Source organism: Heloderma suspectum, chromosome 7, assembly GCF_057233095.1.
Source record: "Heloderma suspectum isolate Gila_16-S chromosome 7, 16-S_ref, whole genome shotgun sequence".
NCBI classification, from domain to species: Eukaryota; Metazoa; Chordata; class Lepidosauria; order Squamata; family Helodermatidae; genus Heloderma; species Heloderma suspectum.
In genome coordinates this window covers 16,229,684-16,254,115 of record NC_139464.1, presented here as the reverse complement: position 1 = coordinate 16,254,115, position 24,432 = coordinate 16,229,684, and the positions used below count along the sequence as shown (strand labels likewise).

The 24,432-nt window shown below is 44.1% G+C and overlaps 1 protein-coding gene across 3 annotated transcripts in view; it reads left to right on the top strand.

Annotated features, from left to right (window-relative positions):
* Positions 1-24,432, top strand: part of SOX5 (SRY-box transcription factor 5) — a 738,693-nt gene that overhangs the window by 89,376 nt on the left and 624,885 nt on the right. For 2 of the 3 annotated variants that reach the window (XM_084809164.1, XM_084809161.1), the window contains exon 1: positions 16,638-16,929. The exons of the other annotated variant lie outside the window; for it this stretch is intronic. In XM_084809164.1, coding sequence (XP_084665290.1) covers positions 16,892-16,929 — 38 coding nt within the window. In that variant the 5' untranslated portion in view covers positions 16,638-16,891. Of the gene's footprint in view, positions 1-16,637; positions 16,930-24,432 lie in introns of those variants that run through there. 3 annotated transcript variants of the gene reach the window in all.

Genomic DNA, 24,432 nt, shown 5'->3' with positions numbered 1-24,432 from the left:
GAATAAAACATCTTTGGTAGCTTTGCTGAAAAAATTGGCAAAAGCAGGGGGTGTGGTTTTTTTTGGCAGCGCCAGAAATGTTCCCAAAGAACAGGGAGCAGTTTCCGCTTAGTCCAAATTAGCATGCATATAGCAAATGCTAGCATCTTTTAAGTTACCAATTACAGTTAAGACTAGAATTTAATTTTAAAAACTTGAGTCCATTAAAAAATAGTCAACCCACCACGTGATGCTTTCCTTTTACCAGTTCTCTGATTTTTGCTGTCTTGCAATTCAGCTTCTTCAGTGCCGCGTAAACACCTTGTATTTATATATTTCAGAAAGCGTAAATCAGTTGTATTACTAAAAAATAACATCTCAAACTTGACACACGTACTAAATTCCCATTAATGAAAATGACAGCACAGCATGCCACTTCCAGGGGGAAAAATAGGTTCCTAAATATACCTTCCAAACTATATCATACCCAACTGTTTCCAGGCTTCTAAATGGAGCCGTTGCTACTCACAACAAATCCCCATGAGAAAATACATCAGTTGTACCCCAATCTCACTTTTCCTGCTTGTAGTCCTAAAAAAAAGAAAAGAAAAACTTGAAAAACAAAGCTGTAGCTGTGCTTCAATACAGAAAAGAAAACATGTTTAAATCCTCTATACAAATAGCGAACTCATTATGAGAGTACGGTTCCTCCTATTATTATATTGTTGTTGTTGTTATTTACATTTCTATACTGCCCCATAGCTGAAGCTCTCTGGGCAGTTTACAAAAGTTCAAAACATTAAAATACAATATCCAAAGTTTAAAAACCATTTATGGTCACAGTGACACCATCCCCACCCACAAAGGAGGTATCAGCAAGGTTTTGTTGTTGTTGTTGTTCTGTCGTTCAGTCGTGTCCAACTCTTCGTGACCCCATGGGCCATAGCACGCCAGGCCTTCCTGTCCTGCACTCTCTCCCGGAGCGTGCTCAAGTTCATATTCATTGCATCGGTGATACTATCTAGCCATCTCATCCTCTTACACAAATGCAAAAAAATATGTTTAGAGAGATGTCAGGGGGCAAAAACAAACACAAATCAACAAAACAGCCCAATGAAGACTGAACACCCTCAGTGGCCATAAAATGCTGAGTGTCTATTGGGGGGAAAATGGAAAACTCCTTGGGGAGTTGGGGGATGCAATGGAGCATTCTGGAATTGGTCATGGCTGGCTGGCTGGCTGGAATCCTGAACAGGAGCACTCCACATGGCAGCACTTTGTTGCATATCTCACTTCTAGGCTTCTATATTCCAACAGAGCATTTCATGGAACATCTTACATCCCTTTTTGATAATTCTTAATTACAGGTTAACAGTGGATACAGTAAGTCCTTACAGGATGCCATCACCACAGACGCACTCTTATTTCTGTTCTTGAAATGACTGCATAGAAAAACTATTGACTGAAATTTTTAGAAATACTTTTCTTTCTAGAGATGTGTAAAAACCATTCTAAAAAAGGAAAGAAAACCTTTTTGATCATCTCAGATTTCTTTTCACTTAATCTTCTGGAGAAAACAACAACAACAACGACAACTTTCATACTACATGCAGACTTTTTCTTGAGCAGCACTCATCAGATATAATAAATATTTTCTTTATGTATCTATCTATTGAAAGTATTTTTATCTTCCTCCCCATGGGGCAGATGATGGCAGTTACCTTCAGGGGAAGGCAGTCCAACTGGAGTGGGCCCTGATGTTCCTTTTACCTGCTTCTGTCCTGTCTCCCATTCACACAGTCTTCTTCCCGACAGTACTTTATTTAGAATTTTCTTTATTTAGTGCATTTGTATTCCACTTCCACCCCAGAACTCAAGGCAAAATTTATGTTCTAATATAGCCTCCCATCTAGATATCAACCAGCCCCAAACCACCTTAGCTTCAGTAAGGTAATTGTATCATGTGGCCTCAGGCTATAGTCTGGAACTCAAATTTACCTCATTTATCACTTTTGGTGAAATTCAGTGGTAACCCTAAACACATTCCAGAAATGTTGCTGCTTTTAGTGAAATCCTTTAAAATTCTCTTGACATTCCTAATAATGTTTTGCCTGTGTAGAGACCTTGAAATTCTCCCTCAATTTTGCTTTAAGTAAAACAACCCTCCCTTCCTTCCTTCCTTCCTTCCTTCCTTCCTTAAGAACATACGAAGAGCCACAATGGGTCCATCAGACCAAGGGTCCATCTACTAGTTCAGCATTCTGTTCACACAGTGGCCAACCAGCTGGCCATGGGAACCCTCAGCAGGAGATGAGCACAATAGCACCCTCCCACCCATGTCCCCCAGCAACTGGTGTAGATAGGCTTACTGCCTCTGATACTGGAGGTAGCACATGGCCATCAAGGCTAGTAGCATTGATAGCCTTCTCTTCCAGGAATTGGTCTAGCCCCCATTCTAAAGCCATCCAAACTGGTGGCCATCACTACATCCTGTGGTAGTGAATTCCATAGTTTAACTATGCGCTGTGTGAAGAAGTACTTCCTTTTATCTGTCCCGAATCTCCCACCAATAAGCTTCATGAGATGACTCTAGGTTGTAATATTGTGTGAGAGGGAGAAAAATGTCTCCCTATCCACTTTCTCTACACCATGCATAACTTTGTACACCTCTGTCATTTCTCCCCTTACTCACCTAAACAATTAGGCTCCAGGCTAAACAATTCTAGCTGTTGTAACCTTCCCTCACAGGGGAGTTGTTCCAGCCCCTTGGTTATTTCAGTTGCCATTTCTGCACTTTTTCCAACTCTTCAAGATAGTTTTGTAGGTGTGGTGACCAGAACTGTATCCAGTATTCTAAGAGTGGTAACACCATAGATTTGTATGAAGGCAATATGATATTGGCAGTTTCATTCTCAATTCCTTTCCTAATTATGCCTAATGTGGAGTTTGTCTTATTCACAGTAGCCACACACTGTGTTGACATTTTAATTGAGCTGTCCACCACAACCCGAAGATATCTTCCTTTCGAAGATATCATTGCTAGCTCAGATCCCATCAGCTTATACTTGAAGTTGGGATCTTTTTGCCCCTACATGCATCACTTTACACTTGCTTACATTGAACCACGTTTGCCATTTGGATACCTTTTCTCCCAGTTTGGAGAGGTCCTTTTGGAGCTCCTTACAATCCCTTTTCTTGTTTTAACCACTCTAAATAATTTTGCATCATCAGCAAACTTGGCCACTTCACTATTCCCTTCTAATTTCAGATCATTTATGAACAAGTTGTAAAGCATTGGTGCCAATACAGATCCCTGTGGGACCCCACTGTTTACATCCCCGCATTGGGAGAACTGTCATTTATTTCTACTCTCTGCTTTCTGTTCTTTAACCAGTTACTGATCCATAGGAGGACCTCTCCTCTTCCTTCCCTCCTGCCTTCCATCCTTCCTTCCCTCCCTTCCCTTCCCTTCCTTCCTATGCATACTTGCAGCTTAAATATATATCCTATCTTTCAGCCCACCAGATGCCCTAGAAATTTTGCAGTAATGAGTAGTGATCACATCATGTTTTGTATTATGTTTGGACAGCCATGTTAGTCTTAGGTGACGGTATTTAAAGTATGAATTTATTAGCACCTTTTCAGATGAACATTAAAAAAAACACACAGCATAAACTTTCATAGGTTGGAACTTACTTCTTCAGATGCAGGAGTGAAATAGTTGGCAACAAGCAGTACCTTTCAGTAGCAAGTATCATTTTTGCCAGATGTTCACAACCAAATATGCTCACAGGAAGAACAGAATAGGTCACAAGTTGACATTAGTAGTGTGTAGCGATGGGATGGGGGAATAAAAAAAAAACACATTTATATCCTGCCTTTTTTAATATTTATTATTATTTCTTACTATATCGATACACTGCCTTATCTGGGGGGGGGGGAAGCCATCCAAGCGGTCTACAAAAAATTATTCATTTATAACGTTTATATACTGCTCTACATCTAAACAGATTCTGGAACAGTGAACAATAAAAGATAAAAAAGAGATAAAAATGTAAAACAATAAACCTTGCGAAAATAAACACAAGAATATTAACAACAGTATAATCATTAAACCATTTAAAAAGGATGTACTTTTAAAAGGCTACATTGGAAAAAATGCATCATTAGGGAGTGCATTCCATAGTTTGGGGGCAACATACAGAACCCAAGGTGGCTCCCATGGTCTTCCTCCTCTCCAAGTTATCCTCACAACAACTCTGTGCGGTGGGTCAGGCTGAGAGTCAGTGCCTGGCCCAAAGTCACCCAGTTGAGCTTCATGGCCAAGTGTGGACTAGAACCCAGGTCCCCCCAAGTCCCAGCCCAACACTCTAACCACAACACCACACCAGCTTTCACTTTCCCCATTTTTTAAGCAATGGAAGTTAGCAGTGGTGGTAGGGGGTGCCCCAGCCTGCACCACCCTGAGCCAATTTGCCCTCTCCCCCTGCCCCCTGCACTTGGCCCTTAGAGACCAAGATCACAGGTCAGAAAACTGAGTACCAAGAGAGAAGCACATGCTTTTGCCCCAGTTCAGCGGTGCACCCCCACCATCTAGCAGCTGGGGCTGTATTCACATAGCCAAGCCAAACAATCTGCAGTTTCACTGATTAGTTGTTTGTGGAGGAATTTGGGAAATCCAGCTCCATTCTGCCTGCCCTCCAGAACAGCTGCAGAGTGCTGCTATCATGGATTTTCTAACAGAGCTAAGTGCATGCAGGCCCTGACAGCTGGATTGGATGAGGAACACACACCCCCATCAACACCCCTGGTAGCACCTATTTTCATGCCAGTTCCTCCTTTAGCTAGGGTATCGCATGCCAGAATATGCCCCGTAGCTGAATTGGAGTGTTTATATTTAGCATTCCAAAAGAATACAAATAAGGGCCACTGATTACCAATGTTACCATGCCCTCACTTTTCTTAAAATAACATTGCAAGTCACTGCCAGCATGCTTTCCTCGATCCAGTAAGAAATAGACCCAGGCAGAAGCGGCAGGTCTCTGCCGGAAGGGATACCCTGCCGCAAGCACAGCTCTGTGGTGGTGGGTAGAGAATGCAGCAGCTCAGGATCCGGGGCTGGCCCTACCATGAGGCAAAGTGAGGCAGTTGCCTCAGGCTGCAGATGCTGGGAGGTGGCTGCAAGGTGTTGGAGGAGAGAGATGTGTGCCATATGGCCTGCCTTGTGTCCCCTGAGCTAGCCTGCTGTCTTCAGGTTTGGTTGAGACTGTTGTGCCATTGCCAGTGTTGGAGAAAGATTAAACTGCCAGAATCAGGTGTTGTCCATGGAATGGGAGGGGGCACCATCCGGTACTTCACCTCAGGTAGCAAAATGCCTTGGGCCAGCCCTGTCAGGATGGATACGCTGTGCTTCTCATCCATGTGCATACTGTACAACAGAGGATGGGTGACAGTGTCATTCACTTCTTAGTGGAGGGAGGAATTGTGGACTTATTTTGGGGGCTCCCCTAATCTTTAATTTTATTTATTTATTTTTTATTTATTACATTTATATCCCGCCTTTTTTCCTCCAAGGAACTCAAGGCGGCTTACATTATCCTCCTCCTCTCCATTTTATCCTCACAACAACAACCCTGTGAGGTAGGTTGGGCTGAGAGTCTGTGACTGGCCCAAAGTCACCCAGTGAGCTTCCATGACCGAGTGGGGACTAGAACCCGGATCTCCCGACTCCCAGTCCAGCACTCTAGCCACTACACCATGCTGGCTCTCAAAGGGTCATCAGAGTGGTCAGTATTGATTATCTGTTTGGTGGAATGAGAGACTCAAGAGTAAGGATGACTGAGAATTTTGTTTCATTTTCATTTTGATAAAATGTTACCATAATGTATGTATTCAGTGGAAACCTTTACGTAGACTACAGGGACCAAATAAGGAACGCGAATGGCGGTTCCCTATGGGGGACGCCATTTGCGTACGCGCTTTTTTTTTTTTTTAAGTCACCCGTGAGAGGCTACGTGATGATTGACGTAGCCTATCACGGCTGACTTTGCAAATCTAGCCATGATAGGCTACGTTAATCGTTACGTAGCCTATCACAGGGGCGTTTTTTTTTTTTTTCTTTTGAAGTTCGTGGCCAGGGAGATGGGGCGCTTCTCCCCGGCCTGAATTTCGGCCGGGCGAGGCAGGAAGCCTCCCCCCCGGCCTGAATTTCGGGGGGAGCAGCGAAGCGCCTCCCCCCCACCGCGAAGCAAGCTGCGAGACCAGGTAAGTGACTTTCGTGCATCCCTACCTGGATCAGGGCCATTAATTCTAATCCATAATTGATACAGCAAGTCTTTCCTTCTCAGCATTGCTGTCTTCTCCCCAGCTTTTTGCAATTAAAACTTTTGCTAATATTAATGCTATCTTCCTCATTCATTTTGATGCTTGTAGTCAGGTCTTTTAACCCAACAATACCGAGTTTATGGTTGCCACCTCTTCTTTCTGACAGGGCCCTCACCTTTAACAGCTACATCATGCTGGGAATAGCTGTACCTATTGAATTTGTCTGGTGTGGATGTGTGAGAATTTCGCTTCAGTTCATTTTTGATAAGAATTTACCCAAATTTGCTAAGTTCTTCATATTCAGGGGAGAAGGAACTAGCGATTTAAAGATAACAATAAAAATAGAATGTGAGATAAACCAAAACTGACAGATTCTCCCCATCTCTAGGTATTTTTTGTAGACTTGCCCAAGAAATAATACCTGAATGATGCATTTCAGAGCCATATGCTAAATGTGCCCCAACACTTTTCTGCCCTTTATCCATCAAAGATTTGGAAACACCCCCCCCCAACAGCATAATTTATCAGTGACAGAACAAACATTTTTCTTACCAAAAGCATTAACATTTGTATATGCAAGTCTCTCTCTCTTTTCCCTTTTAACCTTGAGGTAGAGTGAAGGGTAGGGTAGGGTAGTCTCTGGACTGTATGGTGTGTGTTTCAGTATTGCACAGAAGAGAGAATTTAGGAATCTAAGAATGTAATCCGTTGGGGGCTACTCACCTTCTCTGCTCTCTCTAGTGGCTTTTTTCTAACTGGAACTTGTTGCAAACGTGTTCTGACAGCTTTCAAGTTACAAGGCCTTACCATTGTGGCAAAAGACACTTCAAGAAAAGGGCTTTGTGTCAGTGAAGGCCCACCCAATCTCGGCTCTAAGGCCTGCTCTGCTAATCCCAAAGTTCAGCTATGGAATGTGTAAAACCAGTGGTAGGCAACTTGGTGCCCTCCAGAGGTTTTGGGGTACAACTCCCATAATCCCTGACCATTAGTCATTCTAGCTGGGGCTCATGACCCTTTTCTTCCTAAACAATTTTCTGCTCAAAATCTCCCCCGGCTCCACTCCAGCTGATTTTTTCTCCAGTACAGGATCCCCTCTCTTTTATCTCCTCGATGCCAGAGCACACTGATGGAAGGAAGCACTGCCCCCCCCCTGTGTTTTTGTGTGTGTGAGATGGAGGCCTGACCTTTGGTACAGTCTTCCAATGTGTATGTTGGGCAGGAAGGTAAGTCATGACCAAGTTATGCCTCCTTCAGGCACTCAGAATGAACATGTGTAGCAGAACAGGGCCACCGCATAGGGCCTGTAGGAACGAGGGAGCTTCAATAGGGATGGCGGAGAATTCCGCCATGGATTCCAGTGAGGCCGGATTCTTTAGGATCCAGCTCCCCAGAATCCGTGGCGGAACGGCCTCCTGCCCCCCCGCCCCCCCGCAGAATCACCCCGGGACGGCACTTACCTGGGGTGGATGCGGCGGCGGCGGCGGATTCAGCGGCGGCGGAGGCTCCGGCGGCTCGTCTCCTGGCCGGCCACAGCAGGCCTGCTGCTGCCGCCATTGCCGTCCTTGGACCGTGATAGGCTATGTAAGAATTTACCTAGCCTATCACGGCTAACGTCAAAACAAAAATGAAAACCATGCAGCGTATGCAAATGGCGGCGGCTACGGCGGCCGCCATTTGCGTTTCCTATTTTTCACCGACTTATCTTACATAAAGATTTATGTAAGATAAAATGGCGAAAAAAAAGGGGAACGCAAATAGCATAGTGGACGCTATTTGTGTTCCTTTATTTTTCGCCGTTCTAGCCTACGTAAATATTTATGTAGGCCAGAATGGCGAAAAATAAAGGAACGCAAATAGCGTCTACTATGCTATTTGCGTCCCCCTTTTTTTCGCCGTTTTATCTTACTTAAATATTTACATAAGATAAGTCGGCGAAAAACAGGGAACGCAAATGGCGGCTGCCGTAGTCGCCGCCATTTGCGTACACTGCGTGGTTTCTGTGTTTTTTGACAATAGCCGTGATAGGCTATGTAAATTCTTACGTAGCCTATCATGGCTGTCTAGCTGGACCCAAATGGCGGCCGCTATGGCGGCCGCCATTTGCATCTGCACCAGGCTGTCCGCGGCCAGAAATCCAGCTGCGAACGGCCCTGGCCAGCTGCTCCGTGGCCTGGCTGCGGAGCGGAGCCGGCCATCGAGGATTCCAGGGGGGAGGACCGGATTGCCTCCCCCCCATCGAGGATTCTGCGGGGAGGGACGGAGCAAAGGTAAGTGAGTTTCATACATCCTTACATTTGCATCCCTGCGTTAGCTGTGATAGGCTACATATATATTTACATAGCCTATCACGAAAAGAGCAGGGACGCAAATGGCATAGCGGGTGCCATTTGCGGCCCTGCTCTTTGCTGTGATAGGCTACATAAATATTTATGTAGCCTATCACAGCTAATGCAGGGACTCAAATGGCGCCCACTATGCCAGACGCCATTTGCAGCCACAGCCTGGCAGGCTATGTAAAGTCCATACGGAAGTCTGGCTGTGGGTGGGCCTGGCCGGCGGCTCCGTGGACTCGCCATGGAGTGAAGCCGGCCAGGGAGGATTCCGGGGGGAGGGACAGATTGCCTCCCCCCCCACCATGGATGCCCCGGACCAGAACAGGGTAAATAATCCACCCATCCCTAGTCCATATCAGATTATGAGCTTTGTTTTTCCTTTTTTGCATGAAAATCTGTGCGCATTTTCATGCATAATTTTTTCCCCCAAACAAACTTACACATCCATTGTTTGCATCTTTCTTCTCCCATTGATTAAAGCATATGTGTATGCATTCTTCAAAAGTGCACATTTTAATGCATATTAAAATTATTACATTTACGGTCAAATGATTGGGGGGGGCAGGGTCTGGAAATTACATTGCAAGCCTAGAAATGTACGATCTTTGGCCATATATCGCATCCAAGTGCATGTTCTATTCAGAAGGTGCAATCTGGGTAAATCCTGATAAAAAATGAAGAGAAACAAATTCCTCATACATCCCTAGCTGTGGCACACATAGCTTTATGGGACTGAGCAGGCAAGTGAGGCAATTGTGGACATTCCCTATAGGTAGGGATGTACGGATTGTGTAAAATCCACTTTCTCTGTGTTTTGTGGATTGTCAGGAGCTTTTTGTTCCATCATCTGCCCATTGCCAGAATCAGATTTTTTGTTTTGTTTCTGAATTTGTGCAAGTTTGCATTTGTGCATATGCACAAATGCAGAATTTTGTACTGTGAAAATCTGCAAATTCACCCAAAATGCACATTTTCATACTTTAGCCTTTGGGTGAAATGCACTTTTGACTGTTTAAAAAAAAATCTTATTTTTCAATGGCAAAATTTGTACAACATTTGGGAAAGTTAGAAAATCAGTCCACGACTCAGTAGAATCTGCTCAATAGCAGAAAAGCTGGTCTGCTGCGGAATCCTCTGGTCGATTCATAAAAATCCAAACTCATTTGGTTCCATTTGGGATTTCTCCAAGATCCCTATGTGTAGGGTCTTAGGCCTTTTCAACACTTTCATAGGGATGTATGAAACTCACTTACCTTTGCTCCGTTCCTCCTCGCGGAATCCTCAACGGGGGGGAGAGGCAATGCGGTCCTCCCCCCCGGAATCCTCGATGGCCAGCTCTGCTCCACGACCAGGGCCTTCCACAGCTGGATTTCCAGCCGTGGACAGCCTGGTGCGGACACAAATGGTGGCCACCGTAGCGGCCGCCATTTGCGTCCAGCCAGACAGCTGTGATAGGCTACGTAAGAATTTACGTAGCCTATCACAGCTAACCTCAAAAAAACAAAAAAAACAACGCAGCGTACGCAAATGACAGCAGCTATGGCAGCCGCCATTTGCGTTCCCTATTTTTCTCCGATTTATCTTACATAAATATTTACGTAGGCTAGAACAGCGAAAAATAAAGGAACGCAAATAGGAACGCTTTTCGCTCACTATGCTATTTGCATTCTCCCTTTCTTTCCCGCCATTTTATCTTATGTAAATATTTACGTAAGATAAATTGGCGAAAAATAGGGAACGCAAATGGCGGCTGCTGTAGCTGCTGCCATTTGCATACGCTGCGGTTTGGGGGGGGTTGAGGTTAGCCCTGATAGGCTACGTAAATTCTTACTTAGCCTATCACGGTCCAAAGATGGCAATGGCGGCGGCAGCAGCCCTGCTGCGGCCGGCCAGGAGACCAGCTGCTGCCGCTGCCAGAGCCGCCGCCAGAGCCGCCGCATCCACCCCAGGTAAGTGGCGTGGGGAGGCGGGGGGGGGGGGCAGGAGGCCATTTCGCTCACTGGAATCCGTGGCAGAATTCTCCGCCATCCCTACAAGGGATGGGTGAGAAATTTGCTACGACAATATTTTTTAATGGATCGGGGCAGTCTCCACCTCCAAGAACCCAATGTGGAAACAGATGGAATTTGCAGGTGGTAATCTGTACATTTTCTGTGTGGCTTACAAACAATAAAATACTAGAATAGGATAATAATCACAGAACAATAAAAGATAAACAAATTCCAGCATAACAAATCAGAATCAAAATTTCAGCAGCAAAGAGTACAACAGGAGAGAAAAATATCAGGCATTACTAAAAGTATACAACAAGCCATCTATGCTTTAATCTCTTGGCTTGTTTTTCTAAACTAGGGATGGACAGAACACTTACCTTCTGTTCCATTCTGTTTCCGCTGGGGGGGAGGCGATCCGGTCCTCCCCCCCAGAATCCTGCCTGGCCGGCTCCGCTCCACGGCCAAGCCGCGGAGCCACCGGCCGGCTCCGGCCGCCCACAGCCAGACATCCGGCCGCTGGGCAGTCCTGCAGGGACGCAAATGGCGGGTGTCGTAGCCGCTGCCATTTGCATCCCTGTATTTAGCTGTGATAGGTTATGTTGATATTTATGTAGCCTATCATGGCAGGGGGGAAAAAATCCAGCGTACGCAAATGGCGGTAGCCGCCGCCATTTGCGTACGCTGGGGTTTTTTCCCCCCTGCCGTGATAGGTTACGTAAATACTTACATAGCCTATCATGGCCTCTGCAGGGACGCAAATGGTGTCCCTGCGTTAGCCGTGATAGGCTACATAAGTATTTACGTAGCCTATCACGGCTATGAAGAGGAAGCGAATGGCGGCCGCCATTCGCAAAGCAGCGTGGATGGGAGCAGGTAAGTGCTCCATTTTGCACACCTTTTGTGGGTTGGGGGCAGCAGGGACTTCGTCCCACTCACCTTTCATGGATTGGGGGGGTGGGGGCTTTGTTCCGCGATGGATTTTGCGGGGCTGAATGCACTGGCTTTCGGCCTCACCGAGATCCATCACGGAATTCTCTGACATCCCTACTCTGAGTCTAAACTAAACCCCGGTGACCACCAGATGTGTTGGACCACAAATCTCCTCATCCCCTGAGGTTTGTAGTCAAACACATCTGGAATGCAGTGGGTTGGGGAAGGTTGCCCTAAGTGATGGGTGGGCTACTTGTGTGGCCCTTCAGGTGTTTTGGCATCCAACCCCTAAAATCCCTCGCTATTGGCTAGGGCTGATAGGAGTTGTAGGCCAAAACTTCTGGAGGGCCACAAGTTACCCACCCCTGCCCTAAACTATGGTTAAAATAAACCACGGCTTTGGTTCAGACATAACAATAAATCACAGTTAATTGAAAATAGAAGCAAAGGTTTCCCATTCCTTCCATGCAACTGCCCCAGAGGAAAGAAAGGAAGGAACTAGGCAAAGATAGAAAGCAAATTCTTGGCTAAGAGTAAAGAGGATAGTGAAAATCAAGGCACAGGGATGTGACTGTACACACACACACACACACACACACACATATAATGTAGAGAGTTTTGGTTATTGGGCAGCATAGAAATGCATGCATACATACATACATACATACAAGAATCAAACATCTCAGAGGCACTGGCTTATTTCTAATTTAATATTTTGAGGAAACTCCCATTCCAGCTCTGCTATGGCAAGCACCCTCCCCCAGCCTGGTGCCGTTTCAAACTACAACTTCAACTGGGCACCATGCTGCAACCTTTTGTGTGTGTGCTGGTGATTAAACCCTTCCAGTAGGTTTGGATAATGGAGTTCTCTCCCTCTTTCTGACCTGGTTGTGAATGTTTGTGACCAATGTGGTGAAAGCCTTTAGACAGCTGTGTGCATTGGGGCAACATACACCCTGACACAGCGCTGTCTTGGCCCCTTGAGAGCTCCCATGCACATCACATTTAGGGATCTATGGACTGTGTAAAATCTGCTGCATCTGTTTTTCATGGATTATCAGGCACCTTTTGTTCCACAGATGGATGCGGACTTTTTTCCCCTGTCATGCGAAAAAATAGCACAAATAAGTACATAAGTGCTTTCATAACACTATACATAATTTACCTTAGTACATAACATTTAGCATATTATTCCCCATTACGTTCAACTTTTCCTCAGCAGAAATTTGCATATTTTCCTATGAATAAATATTCGTAAATTTCGTAAAAGTTTTTTTTAATCCAAAAGTCCACGGACTCTGTGTGGCCTGAGGGGGTCTCCCTGTAGCAGATTCCACAGGTTGGATTCTTAGAAATCCAAGCTCATTTTAGTCCATTTTGAATCTCTCCAGCATCCCTAATTACATTATGGGTCAAGTTGTCTAGAAGCAGCCAGGGGCAAGGGTGTCCTGGCAAGAGCCATTACCTGATTATCTTCATAGTCTACTAGACTGTTGTATGAAGTATTGTGAGCAGCTATGGAGACTAGGAGAATGCGGTAGGCATATATTACCATACCGCAATTCTGGCCCACTTGCATTGGCTGCCTGTATGTTTCTAGGGATGGATGAAAGGCCCTTACATGTTCTCGAAGCTTGCTTTGTGGTGGGGGGGAGGCGCTTCGGTTCTCCCCCCGAAGTTCAGGAGAGGGGGGGAGGCGCCCTGCCTCGCCTGGCCAAAATTCAGGCCGGGGGGGAGGCGCCCCATCCCTTGCCGGCGAAATTCAGGCCGGGTAGAAGCGCCCCGTCTACCTGGCCGCGAAAAAAAAAGTAAAAACACACACACACACACACACCCGTGATAGGCTACGTGACGATTTATGTAGCCTATCATGGCTGACTTTGGAAATCTAGCCATGATAGGCAACATAAATCGTTATGTAGCTTATCACGGGTGTGTTTTTTTTTTTTACTTCACTTTTTTTTTTTTGCAATGGCGGCGGTGGCAGCAGCAGCCGGTCAGGAGACCGGCCGCTGCCCCCGCCCCTGTCGAAACCCTGCCGAAACGCCGCCGGGACCTGCCGCCGAGAGGGACATTCGGCCACGGTAAGTCCCATCCCGGGGGGGTCGGGGGGCTGGCGGAGAATTTCCCCACCAATTTCGGGGGGCCGAATGCGTTGGCATTCGGCCTCCCGAAGATTCGGGGAGAAATTCTCTGCCATCCCTATTAATGTTTCTGAGCCCAGCTTATGGTGTCAGTTTTAACCTATAAAGTCTTCCACAGCTCAGGAACACAATACCTGATTGAATGCCTCTCCTGATCTGAACTCCCTCTCTCATAATACTAGAACTCAGGGCCATCCCATGAAGCTGATTGGTGGGAGATTCAGGACAGATAAAAGGAAGGACTTCTTCACACAGAGCATAGTTAAACTATGGGACTCGCTACCACAGGATGTGGTGATGGCCACCAATTTGGATGGCTTTAAAAGGGGGTTGGACAAATTCCTGGAGGAGAAGGCTATCAGTGGCTACTAGTCTTGATGGCTATGTGCTACCTCTAGTACCAGAGGCAGTGAGTATACCAGTTGCTGGGGAACATGGGTGGGAGGGTGCTGTTGCGCTCGTTTCCTGCTTGTGGGTTCCTGGTCAACAGCTGGTTGGCCACTGTGTGAACACAATGCTGGACTCAATGGACCCTTGGTCTGATCCAGCATGGCTCTTCTTATGTTCTTAAATACTGCAATCAATGTCTGGGGCCTTCCTCTGAGTGCCACCTCCAAGGGAGGCTCGGAAGGTGGCCACAAGGGAGAGGGCCTTTTCAGTCGTGGGCCCCTGATTATGGAATGATCTCCCCACTGAAGCCCACCTGGTGCCAATACTGTCATCTTTTTGATGCCAGGTTAAGACCATCCTCTACTCTGAGGCATTTAATGGCATATGATGGAGCATTTATACCAGCTGTCTAAATATGTCTAATATTTCATTGAAATTGTTTTTAGCTGTTTAAATTGTTTTTTAAATTTTGTATATTTACATTTTTAGGCTGGGGTAGAAATAGTAGTAGTAATGAGGATGACAACAACAACAACAACAACAACAACAACAACAATGGCAATAATCAGAACTACTGTGTTGTGTTAGGGCTTTATGAAAAGAGATCCACATCCACAGGCCTGTGGAAAGAGAAAGCAGGCAGGAAAACTGCACAGTCACCTACAACCTGAATGATGGAGGCTGTATATGTGTGTGGTGGTTTAGCTGGCTCAGTGATGATTCCAGCACCTCCCCCTCTCGAAAAACACCCCTCTATTTGGCTTCCCATTCCATGAAATCCATTTATTTTGATTGAGTTTGGGACTTGGGAAACTTTTTAAGGGATCTGGGGAGGGGGGCACTAAGGATTATTTCCGCCGCCACCACCCCCTGTTGTTTGTGGCAATGGTGGTGGTGTTGCCAAGCTGCTTCGTAGCACTTTGCGGGCAACGCAGTGAAACCGACAGAGTGAGTGACAAGTTGTTTACAGGTTTCCTTGAAGGGGCCTCTGGTATATTTCAATCTGTCAAAGTTGCTTTTCTTTCCTCAGAACAATGCTTGATTGTTGTGTAGGGTGTGTGTGTGTTTTTTCTTTTCTCTCTCTCTCTTCCCCCTGCACCGAGTGAGAGTCTTTTTTCTTTTTCTTTTTTTTTTTTAAATGAAGACAAGGTAGGGAGGGGGGAAATAATGCTCATATGTGAAAATGTGAAATACATGTACATATAGACATAAACTGGATGCCTTTTAGAATTCAGTTGCCTTTTGGAAAATTATTCTTAGGTGTTCCTTTTTCTGCCCTCCCCCTTTCTAACTCCTCTGAGTGAGTTGCTAAGTGCTTGCTATTTTAACTAGGCAACCCTTGTTTAAGTTCCTTTTGGCCACTGATTCCCCCCCCCATTGTCCTCCCCCCTCTGGCCTCTCCTAAAGAAAGGGTGAAGTGATGGGTGTGTATGGCCCATGTGTTAGATAACAGTGGTTAACAGCATCTGGTAGGGAGATTATATATGTGTGTGTGTGTATGTGGCAAGCACACACCTGTGCATTCTGCGTGCACTAACAGGCATATAGACCTTCAAATATAAAAGTGTTTTAATACAATCTATACACACCAGTCTAGTCCTCCTTGCTTCTTTCCCACATCGTATTACTGAAAGCAAGTGTTGCAGTGGATTTCTAACTAGAAATTGTAGTTAGTAGAATTTGCTAACACCCTTTAAAGAAATGGTTATGTCATGCAGGTATGAGTTTGTGCAAACTCTCTACCTTTGATACACACACACACACAGAGACACACAGACGGTCTTTTGCCACCAGTATTCCCCCTCCTTAAAAAATAAAGAGGACCAAGGCATGAACCTGATTGGCAGAATAAGATTGACATATTTAAACGTTGTGTGTGTGTGTGTGTGTGTGTGTGAGAGAGAGAGAGAGACAGAGAAAGAAAGAGAGAGAGAGAGAGATGTGTCTATACAGTGATATAGAAAAAAAATGTATAGATTTATCCATATATTTGGCCACATACCCCAGAAAATGTTAGGGAAGAGGTTGATCCCAGGCAGGAAAGCCACTCAGGATTAAAAAGAGTGAAAGAGAAAAGATTAAAGATGTAACACGTGTATTCTGTTTATTCCGCATTTGTGTGGCAATAAATCTTAGATACAAATGTACACATTTAGCTACTGATTTCTCCCCTTCCCTCCCTCCCTCCCTCCTTGTCCTGAGCACATCTGAGAAAGTGAGGCTGGGGTTTGTTTACGTGCATATATATATATATAGGGGATTTTGGCAGGGATCTTAAAACTGCCTCCCGCCGCCCTGGGTGAGCTTTCGGAATGATCTTTAGATGTGTTTGTGTGTGTGTGCGTGCGCGCGCGCGCGCGCGCGTGTCACAGTTGTGGTGGTGCTGATGATGGCGATGAGGACTGGGGGGGCGATGAAAGGAGCTGACTTTGCAAGGGTTTGTTTGGGGGGAGAGGGACCGTGCAGGCAAGGCGGACGGCAGGCACCCTGAGGTTGGCGGCGGCGGCGGCGGCGGCGGCTGCTTGGCAGACCGCAGCCATGTGGCGCAGCTGTGGGGGGAGCTTGCTAAACACGGTCTACTCCAGCTAAAGTGTGCTGCCCCTTTAAGAGACTGGTCAAGGAGTCCTGGCTCAGAGAGGGAGCGGGCGAGCGCACGGGAGGAGAGAGCGAGCGAGCGAGCGAGCGCGAGAGCGAAAAATCAATCGGTGTAGGAGGGTTGGATTCTCTTGACAGGTTCAGTTGGAGGCGATCATAGGTGGCTACTGTGACAAAGGGAAAAACGCTGCTTTTTTCCAGCATGCTAACTGACCCTGATTTACCTCAGGAGTTTGAAAGGTGAGTACAGGAGAGCAGAGCAGAGCATATGCACGCGATTCTCTGGGCTGCGTGCGCGTGTTCTTACATTTTGCGCCGGTGGTTTTTAAATCTTTCCATGGCTACGCCGTGTTTAGAAAGTGCAACTTTCCTTTCTACGCGTCTCTCTCTCTCTCTCTTTCTCTCTCTCTCTCTCTCAAAGAACGGTAGTAATAAAGAAACACTTTATCTCCCTCTTTCCCTCCCAGCATGCAATAATGTCAGATTACTCCGGATCTGGGTTTGCTGTTTGTTATTTCTCTCTCCAACCCCCCCCCCCTCCCAAATTCCCTAAACTAGATTGAAAGGGATCACCCAAAGTCCTGTAACCTACTTCGACAGTGGTGCCTTTTGGATTTTGCTTAGCTCCCTGCTAGAGATTTGACTGAACATCAACGTGACCGTATCTATCTTTTATCCCCCCCGCCCGCCCCCCCCAACAATCTCTTTCTGTTCCCCGTTCATTTGTCTCCCCTCCCCTCTCCCGGCTTCTTCTCTGAATTAATCTGCTCCATAATGAGAAGCAACAACGTCTTAGACAGATTTTGTCTGAATTTTTTCTCTCTCCTTCTCTTTTAAAACGAGCGTTTCTCGCCTTATGAAGGGAAGCGCTTCCTGGAATGAATGGGAGAGCAGGCGAAGCGATGCCTTTAAACTATTTGATCCCTCCATAAAAAGTTTCTAGTAGGAAGCACATGACGCTCCCCCCCCCCCACCGCCGCCTTTCCCCCCCTTGATCTAATAGGAGTAATTAATTTTGGGACAAGTTAACATCAGTCCTTGAGCAGGCGAAATAACAACAACAACAACAACAAAGCAGAGAGGGAGTTAAAGTGGAATTGGGAAGAAAAAGTGCAACTCTTCATTCTGAATTTATCAGGGCTGCCTCTTTGACCATGTGTCAAAAACTGCTGTGTTGATTTACGACTTATTTGGTTTATCATCTTCTTCCCCACGAGTTCTATCCTAAGCGTACACTTGCCAAAGTTTATCTGTTACCAAGGACTGAATTCTATCGCTCCTTCTGTGGACTGTTTATTTCATATAAATCTTGACTTTCTCTAAATATGTTTGAGGACTCCTCTCAGCCACTTGTGCCCAGTTTCCTTTTGAGAGCCAGGATCCTCCCCTCACCAGCTGCATATTTTCCTCTTTTCTGCATTTTAATCTTGCAAATAGCCCTTGTATGGCTGTAATGAGGAAGTCCAATTTTGCATTTGTAAGTGGGTCTTTATTTAAAAAAGAAAGAAAGAAAGCTTAAAAATGGCCAGGAGGATGGATGTTTCTTAGCTTTCCCTCCCCAAGTTTCATGAAAACTACCTTCTGCATAAACATTTGGTTGCATCTGACTATGTAATGCAAGCTAGGTGATAGACAGCTGATAAAAAAATATGCTAAGTCAAGCTGTTCAGCATTCAGAATCCTGAATTTGATAGTAAATGGGGGGGGGGGGCGATATCCATCAAACATCTTAAGAAGGCTGAAGAGTTACAGGAAGACAGTGAAAGAATGCACAGATTAATAGACAACAAACTAGCTAGGGATGTGTGTCTATACGTATGTATGTGTGTGAGAGAGTGTATATCCAGATATCTATATATTTGTATTACTGTAAGGCAATTGTAACCAGCAAGAGTGTTTTGTTTTTTGTTTTTAAAAAATCCCAAAACAAAACTCTTGCTGTATTTTGTAACTCTGCCTCAGCCGAAATCACCTTGGACTGGAGTTTCTGAACTCCTTCCAAAGTTTTATTTGATCCAATTAACTTCTCTCCTTTGTTTAAGATCACTGACATTTTCCCCTTTTCCATAATACTGTGATACAGCCATACCTGGAAGAACTTAATTGTTTATCTTATTACACTCTAAGTTAACTTGGCAATCACCAGTTTCTTCCAAAAAAAAAAAGAGGAGCCATCCAGAGGCTTAAAAGTATGCTGTTGACCATGCCGAAAAGCATACATACAAATGTATAATTAAGCATGCTGGTGTGTGTGTGTGTGTGTGTGTGTGTACGCACGTGTGTGTGTTTTAAAACTTTTCCTATGAGTTGAATAGATGCGGAAGACAAGAGTGTGAACGGCGCTTTCTGTCTTACCACTGAACCCCTTGTGCAGGTTTTAAAGAATGAGGTTTCATTTTCATTATGAAACAAAGTTTTCAGCTGACAAACGAACTAGATGGCTCTCTTTTAATATTTATCTGATGAGATGTGTGTTTGGGGTTTTACTATTATTATTATTTTAAGAAAAAAAGGTGCTGGTTAAACAATCCATATGTTTCACGGACATGTGGCTATTAAGTTATATAAATATAAATGATAACATGAAAAAAGAAGAAACCTTGTCGTCTAATTCTTTTTATTTACCATTTTCCATCTGTGGTTTTAGTTGGTAATACAAACCAATATCTCTGTTAATCATTACCATTTGTTTACATTCTCTGTGTTTGAGTGTAGTTACACATACACACATGGAGAACTGTACAGGTTGTGGATTTTATTTACACCAGAACATGTACAATTCACATGGAAATCCATATTGCATAGATAGGTAGATGCTGCTGCAATCCTTCCCTCACACAATCCTAATTTGTGTGTGTGTGCATTTTGCTGAAATTACAGAGCTACCACCTGTCAGACCCTAACTGCACTGTTCCTAAGGTGTACAAGGCCCATTTTGTATAGAGTGCACAGCGGATTAGAGGAAGTCATAGATTTATATTCTAGGGAATTTTGGAGGTGGTTCAGTTTTCAGTCACTAAGTTCTTCCCATACACTCAGGAAGAGGTATGTCTCATGGCTTTTTCTATTGCCTTGATTTATTCTAAAACTTTCAGAACTTCACCTTAACTTTGTTAGGAAGCAAATGGCTTTTGTAGAAATGGAACTGATCCTGCTTTTGTTTTGGTTTCTGTGCCCATTTCCTCCCCACCCCTCGCTTTTAACTTTGGTGATACAGAAGCCTGGAAAACTGTCCACAGCATCCGGTGGAAAAGCAGGAATGAATCAGTAGCAATATTAACATCTGAGAGATTCTGTGAATTAGCATGTACAGTTTGTCGATCCAAACTCAGGACAGGTTTAGCATGTCTAGAGAAGTTATTAATTTCTTCTTCTTTTTTGTTTTAAAATCATGATGGGTTCTATCAAATAATTGAAAGAAGCGCCAGACAGCACAAATTGTGAGTGCCGGACTTTGAAATTAATTATTCTGAAAGATTGTTGCTAGCTTCCCATTTCTCTAGAATTATTGTAGTGGGTTTCAATGAGGTACTTGAGATGGTCAGATTTCATGCTAGGGTGCTCTTAAAAAGGCGGGGGTAGAATTCTAAATGCACTTACTATGGAGTAAGCCTTATCAAATACAGAGAGATGTCCTTCTGAGTAAAGATCCATAGGATTGTGCTTTTAATTACTTGTTTTTTTCAGAACAGAGACATAACCTATATTAGTCAGATATGGAAAGCAAGTCAAGGTGAAGTTTTGTCTTTTGCAAGCAATTGATGGGAGGAACCTGTAACTGCAGCATCACAAACTTTGCTGTGAAATTTACAAAAACAGTTAAGAGCTTCAGAAATGCCTCGCATGTACCTTGAATGTCTTCATAAAATCTTGTAAATGAAAAATAGATCAAGGGGCTGCTTAACAGTGTTCCTGGTGTGTGGGGTTCTTTTAAATCTGAAGTAACTAGCCCAGATTGATACAATTTTTCTCTGCAGACCCACAGAATAAATGCTGTAGGTATCAGAAGACAGAGCTGTCTATATGAATTCATATGGCATCAAGGTGGAGGGTGGATTGTTCTCTTAGTAAAGAATAGAGGAGAGAGGAAAGGAAGGGGCACTTCATATGGAGCAACGTTAATATTTGATTCACTTTCTCTCTCTAAAAAAAGGGGGGATAGTCAATCAGCAGTAGACGAGGAAGGTTCAAGGTGTTAAGAAAGGGTCTTAGTTGGGGTGACAGTGATAAGATGAATTGTGTAATGTTGCTCTTGTAATCTCGGCCTTCCCCTGAATTTATTTTGGGGTTCTTCCAGTACCACAAGATGTCAAAATTGTTCTCCTGTACTGCAATTTTACCTAAAGTTTCTCAGAAGAGAAAAAGAGTAACTCAACTCTATCCCCCCACCCCCACCCATGCCTTGTGATTGTTTTGAACATGGGGAAAAATGACACTCTTCTATCAGTGGGCCAGGTTGGAATGTCTCCCGCAATGTTCTTCTAAAGCAAATGTACTATGGCAGCTGCCCTCAACCTGGTGTCTTCCAGAGGTGTTGGACTATAATTTCCACCATCCCCAGCTGGCTCAGCCATTGGCCATACTGGCTCAGGATACTGGCAGTTGTAGTCCATCATATCTGGAGTCCATCACATCTGGCTGTACTCTAGGGTGTGTGTGTGTGTATATTTAAAAGCCAAAGTATGAAATGGTATTGACACTTGGTGTCATTTAATCTACTGCCACCTCTCCTGTTTTCTAGATCGGAACATTGCTTTGTACCCATGACCTGGGAATCGCTACAAACATCCCTTTTGGCCAAACAAAATTTAGCCCATTGATGTCTCCCTGTGCTAAGGCAGAACGATTAATGAGTTTTCAGTGTGTTTGTTCGGCACTATTTTGGAAGTGATTTAGCATACTTGGTTTTTAAGATCTCTAGGAAATGTATTGGCTACAACTTCTGTGACAGTTTTTCGCTTCACAGCCTGTATAGATTTGAATGAAGACTTCAATAAATTTATCTGCTGCTAGAATTGCAGAGCAGGGCTGAAAACAACTCTGCGAGGGAGTTGAGGAGTCATTGATCCCATGGAAGTAGCCTTGTGGTGCTTGGACAAAATGTAAAAATTAATACGGCCAGATTCTGGGTGGTTTGCTCGTCATCGGGACTCAAGGGGTTAATTTGAGAGTGACAGGGAGAGGGGTGGGGGTGGGGGTGGGGGCCCCCCATCAAGCCATGCGACTTTAAAATGTTTGCTGTGTGTACGGTGTGCATGCCTGCTACCTTGAAAAGCCGAGAAAGCTTGTTTCCTTCTTTCCCCTGTTGTCCAGAGACATTAAGCATAATGAATGCATGAGGTATTTACAGCTTCTTAGGGAGCTTTTAACTAGCAGCCATATCTGTGTCAGAGCCTTATTAAAAATGTGACAACCTGTCTTGTTGTTTTAGCCATGGTGCTTTTTGATAGGGATTGAATAAGTTTCTCTTGGCTCCCTGGGAAATCTATATTTTGCTTTTGATCAGGCTGCATTTATTTAGCTGGAAAATGTGCATATACATACCAACAGATGAAAAAAAAAAGTAAATCCTTGATGAGAAAATACCACTTCGAGTGATTTTTACATTAGTTACTTTGAATCTTATTGCAATCCCCCCTCAAATCCACCCTTTTATGAAGTTGAGTAAGTATTACTGATATTTGCTTATTCCCCCTGCCCCCCGCCCCAGTATGGTTTGTTTGTTCATAATTTCATCACAATTGTAAGTCTCCGAAGGAACCTCTGCCCCAAAATGCCGGTCGCGCTGTCTTTTGATGACATGATAATTCTAAGAGAATATTGTCAATAGTTCTACCGCTTCTACTCCCTTGCTAAGTGTTTCAGTTTTAAAAAAACTGAATATATATAACATACATTTTGTATCATCTGTTTGGGACAAACCTACATTCCTGATATCGAGAATGAGAATAAAATCGGCATGCGTTTAAAAACGTATTATTGCAAAGGTGAATACAATCAGCTTGGAGCAATTATTTATAGAGGAACTCGGTTAAACTCCTCCCCACCCCCCTTTCTCTGAAAATGTGCTCTTTAATTAACATGGTCTAAATTAGCTCCTTTCCGAACACTCTGGATTAAGTGGGTTGTGGACCAGGCTGTAGCAAATAATGCAATGAGCTGTCCTGCTAGACATTAAAAACAAACAGACTGTTCTTGGATATCAGGTAATCTGAGTGATTTGACTGAGACATTTGCGTCTTATACAGGCATGAGATCAGTTCATAGTTTAGTTCATTTTTAGGTCAATTTTTATCTGTTCCTCTGTTGTATGATTCTGCCTGTTGCAAAGCCCGTTTCATCTGCCTTGCTTCTCCTCTGTAGCTCATGCAATGTTTAATCAAAGGCCACCACTAGGGGGGTATTTGAGAGTTGAGTAGAGAGTACCTTCCATTCCAGCGAATAACCGTCCCACCTCAGCAATACTCTGTTCCAAACCTTTGCCAGGTTGGGCAGCTCTTGCTGCTGAAAAATTGTGTCCAAATTGACACATCTTTGCTGCACCATAAATTTGTTCGTGGAGAGGAAGAGATGAGAGAGAAAGCTGATTTCATAGGTTTTCAATGCTGAGTTTTTCTTTGCAAAGGACAGGCTAAATTTAAAAGTCTATAAAGTGTGTGTGGGGGGGATTGTGGCATTAACATGGGGCAAGTACATGGAAGTGTGCTTCTCCTTTAGGGGCAGTGGATTAACATGTCATGAAATGAACCAAACTCAGACTTCCGCAAGCATTGAAGCTTAATCGATTGGGATTTGGTTGCAAAACTTGTTGACAGTTTTTTGTCTCTTTGTTTGTTATTTGAGTGTGACCTTTCTCTCTACCATGTCCTTTGGCCTCCATACTTGTTAACTAATTTATAGGGGTGGGTGGCTATAATAATTATCAAAGTCCAAAGAATGGTGCAAGGGCATTGCATTAGCGGTGGCTAGTAATTTTACACTTTGGAAATCAGCATTGCACCTGCTTGAGAGAGAGATGTTCTTGGCTTTCCGTCTAATAGATATGTGTAGCTGTGATGATGTGGTGACAGAGGGATTGCAGCAGCTTCTACCAGGCAAAGCCGAACAAGTCCATCTTGCTGTTCCATCAGCTGCAATCCCATGATTTATTTATTTACTCAAGGTAATTGTAAGCCATTTTTAGGGTCAAACCCTTACACAGCTAGGCACACAAAACGAATGAACCCTAGTACGTTATATTTTTAAATGCTTTCAGAATTGTTTTCATTCATTATTACATGCCAAAAGCCAACTCCAAAATGTTGCAAAGAAAAATATGAAACATTTGTGATACCCACTATTAAGGGCAGAACTCCAGTCAAAACAAAACACTTTTAAGTCCAGTTGATTTCAGTGTGAGAGTTAATCATATGCTTAGTTTTTCCCCACATTGAAATTGCTGGGCCATTAATTTTGACTGGTTTGTTCCCTGTGTTGTAGTAAATTAGAAATAATCTCAGTTTAAACCATATTCAAAATATTCAAAAGGTCCCAATTGCTCTGGGAGATAGTTTGTCAAAGGTCTCCATTGTCCTTTCATATACTGACATCTTAAATACAAATATCAGTTTTATTACATTCTACATTTTTTCCCCAAAGCCATTCTTCTTTAATTGAAATGTGTTGTGTCTGGCAAACACTGTCTTTGCAGTTACAATCATATTAAATAATTCATCTTGGAGTGTGTTTTATTTAAGGGAAGAG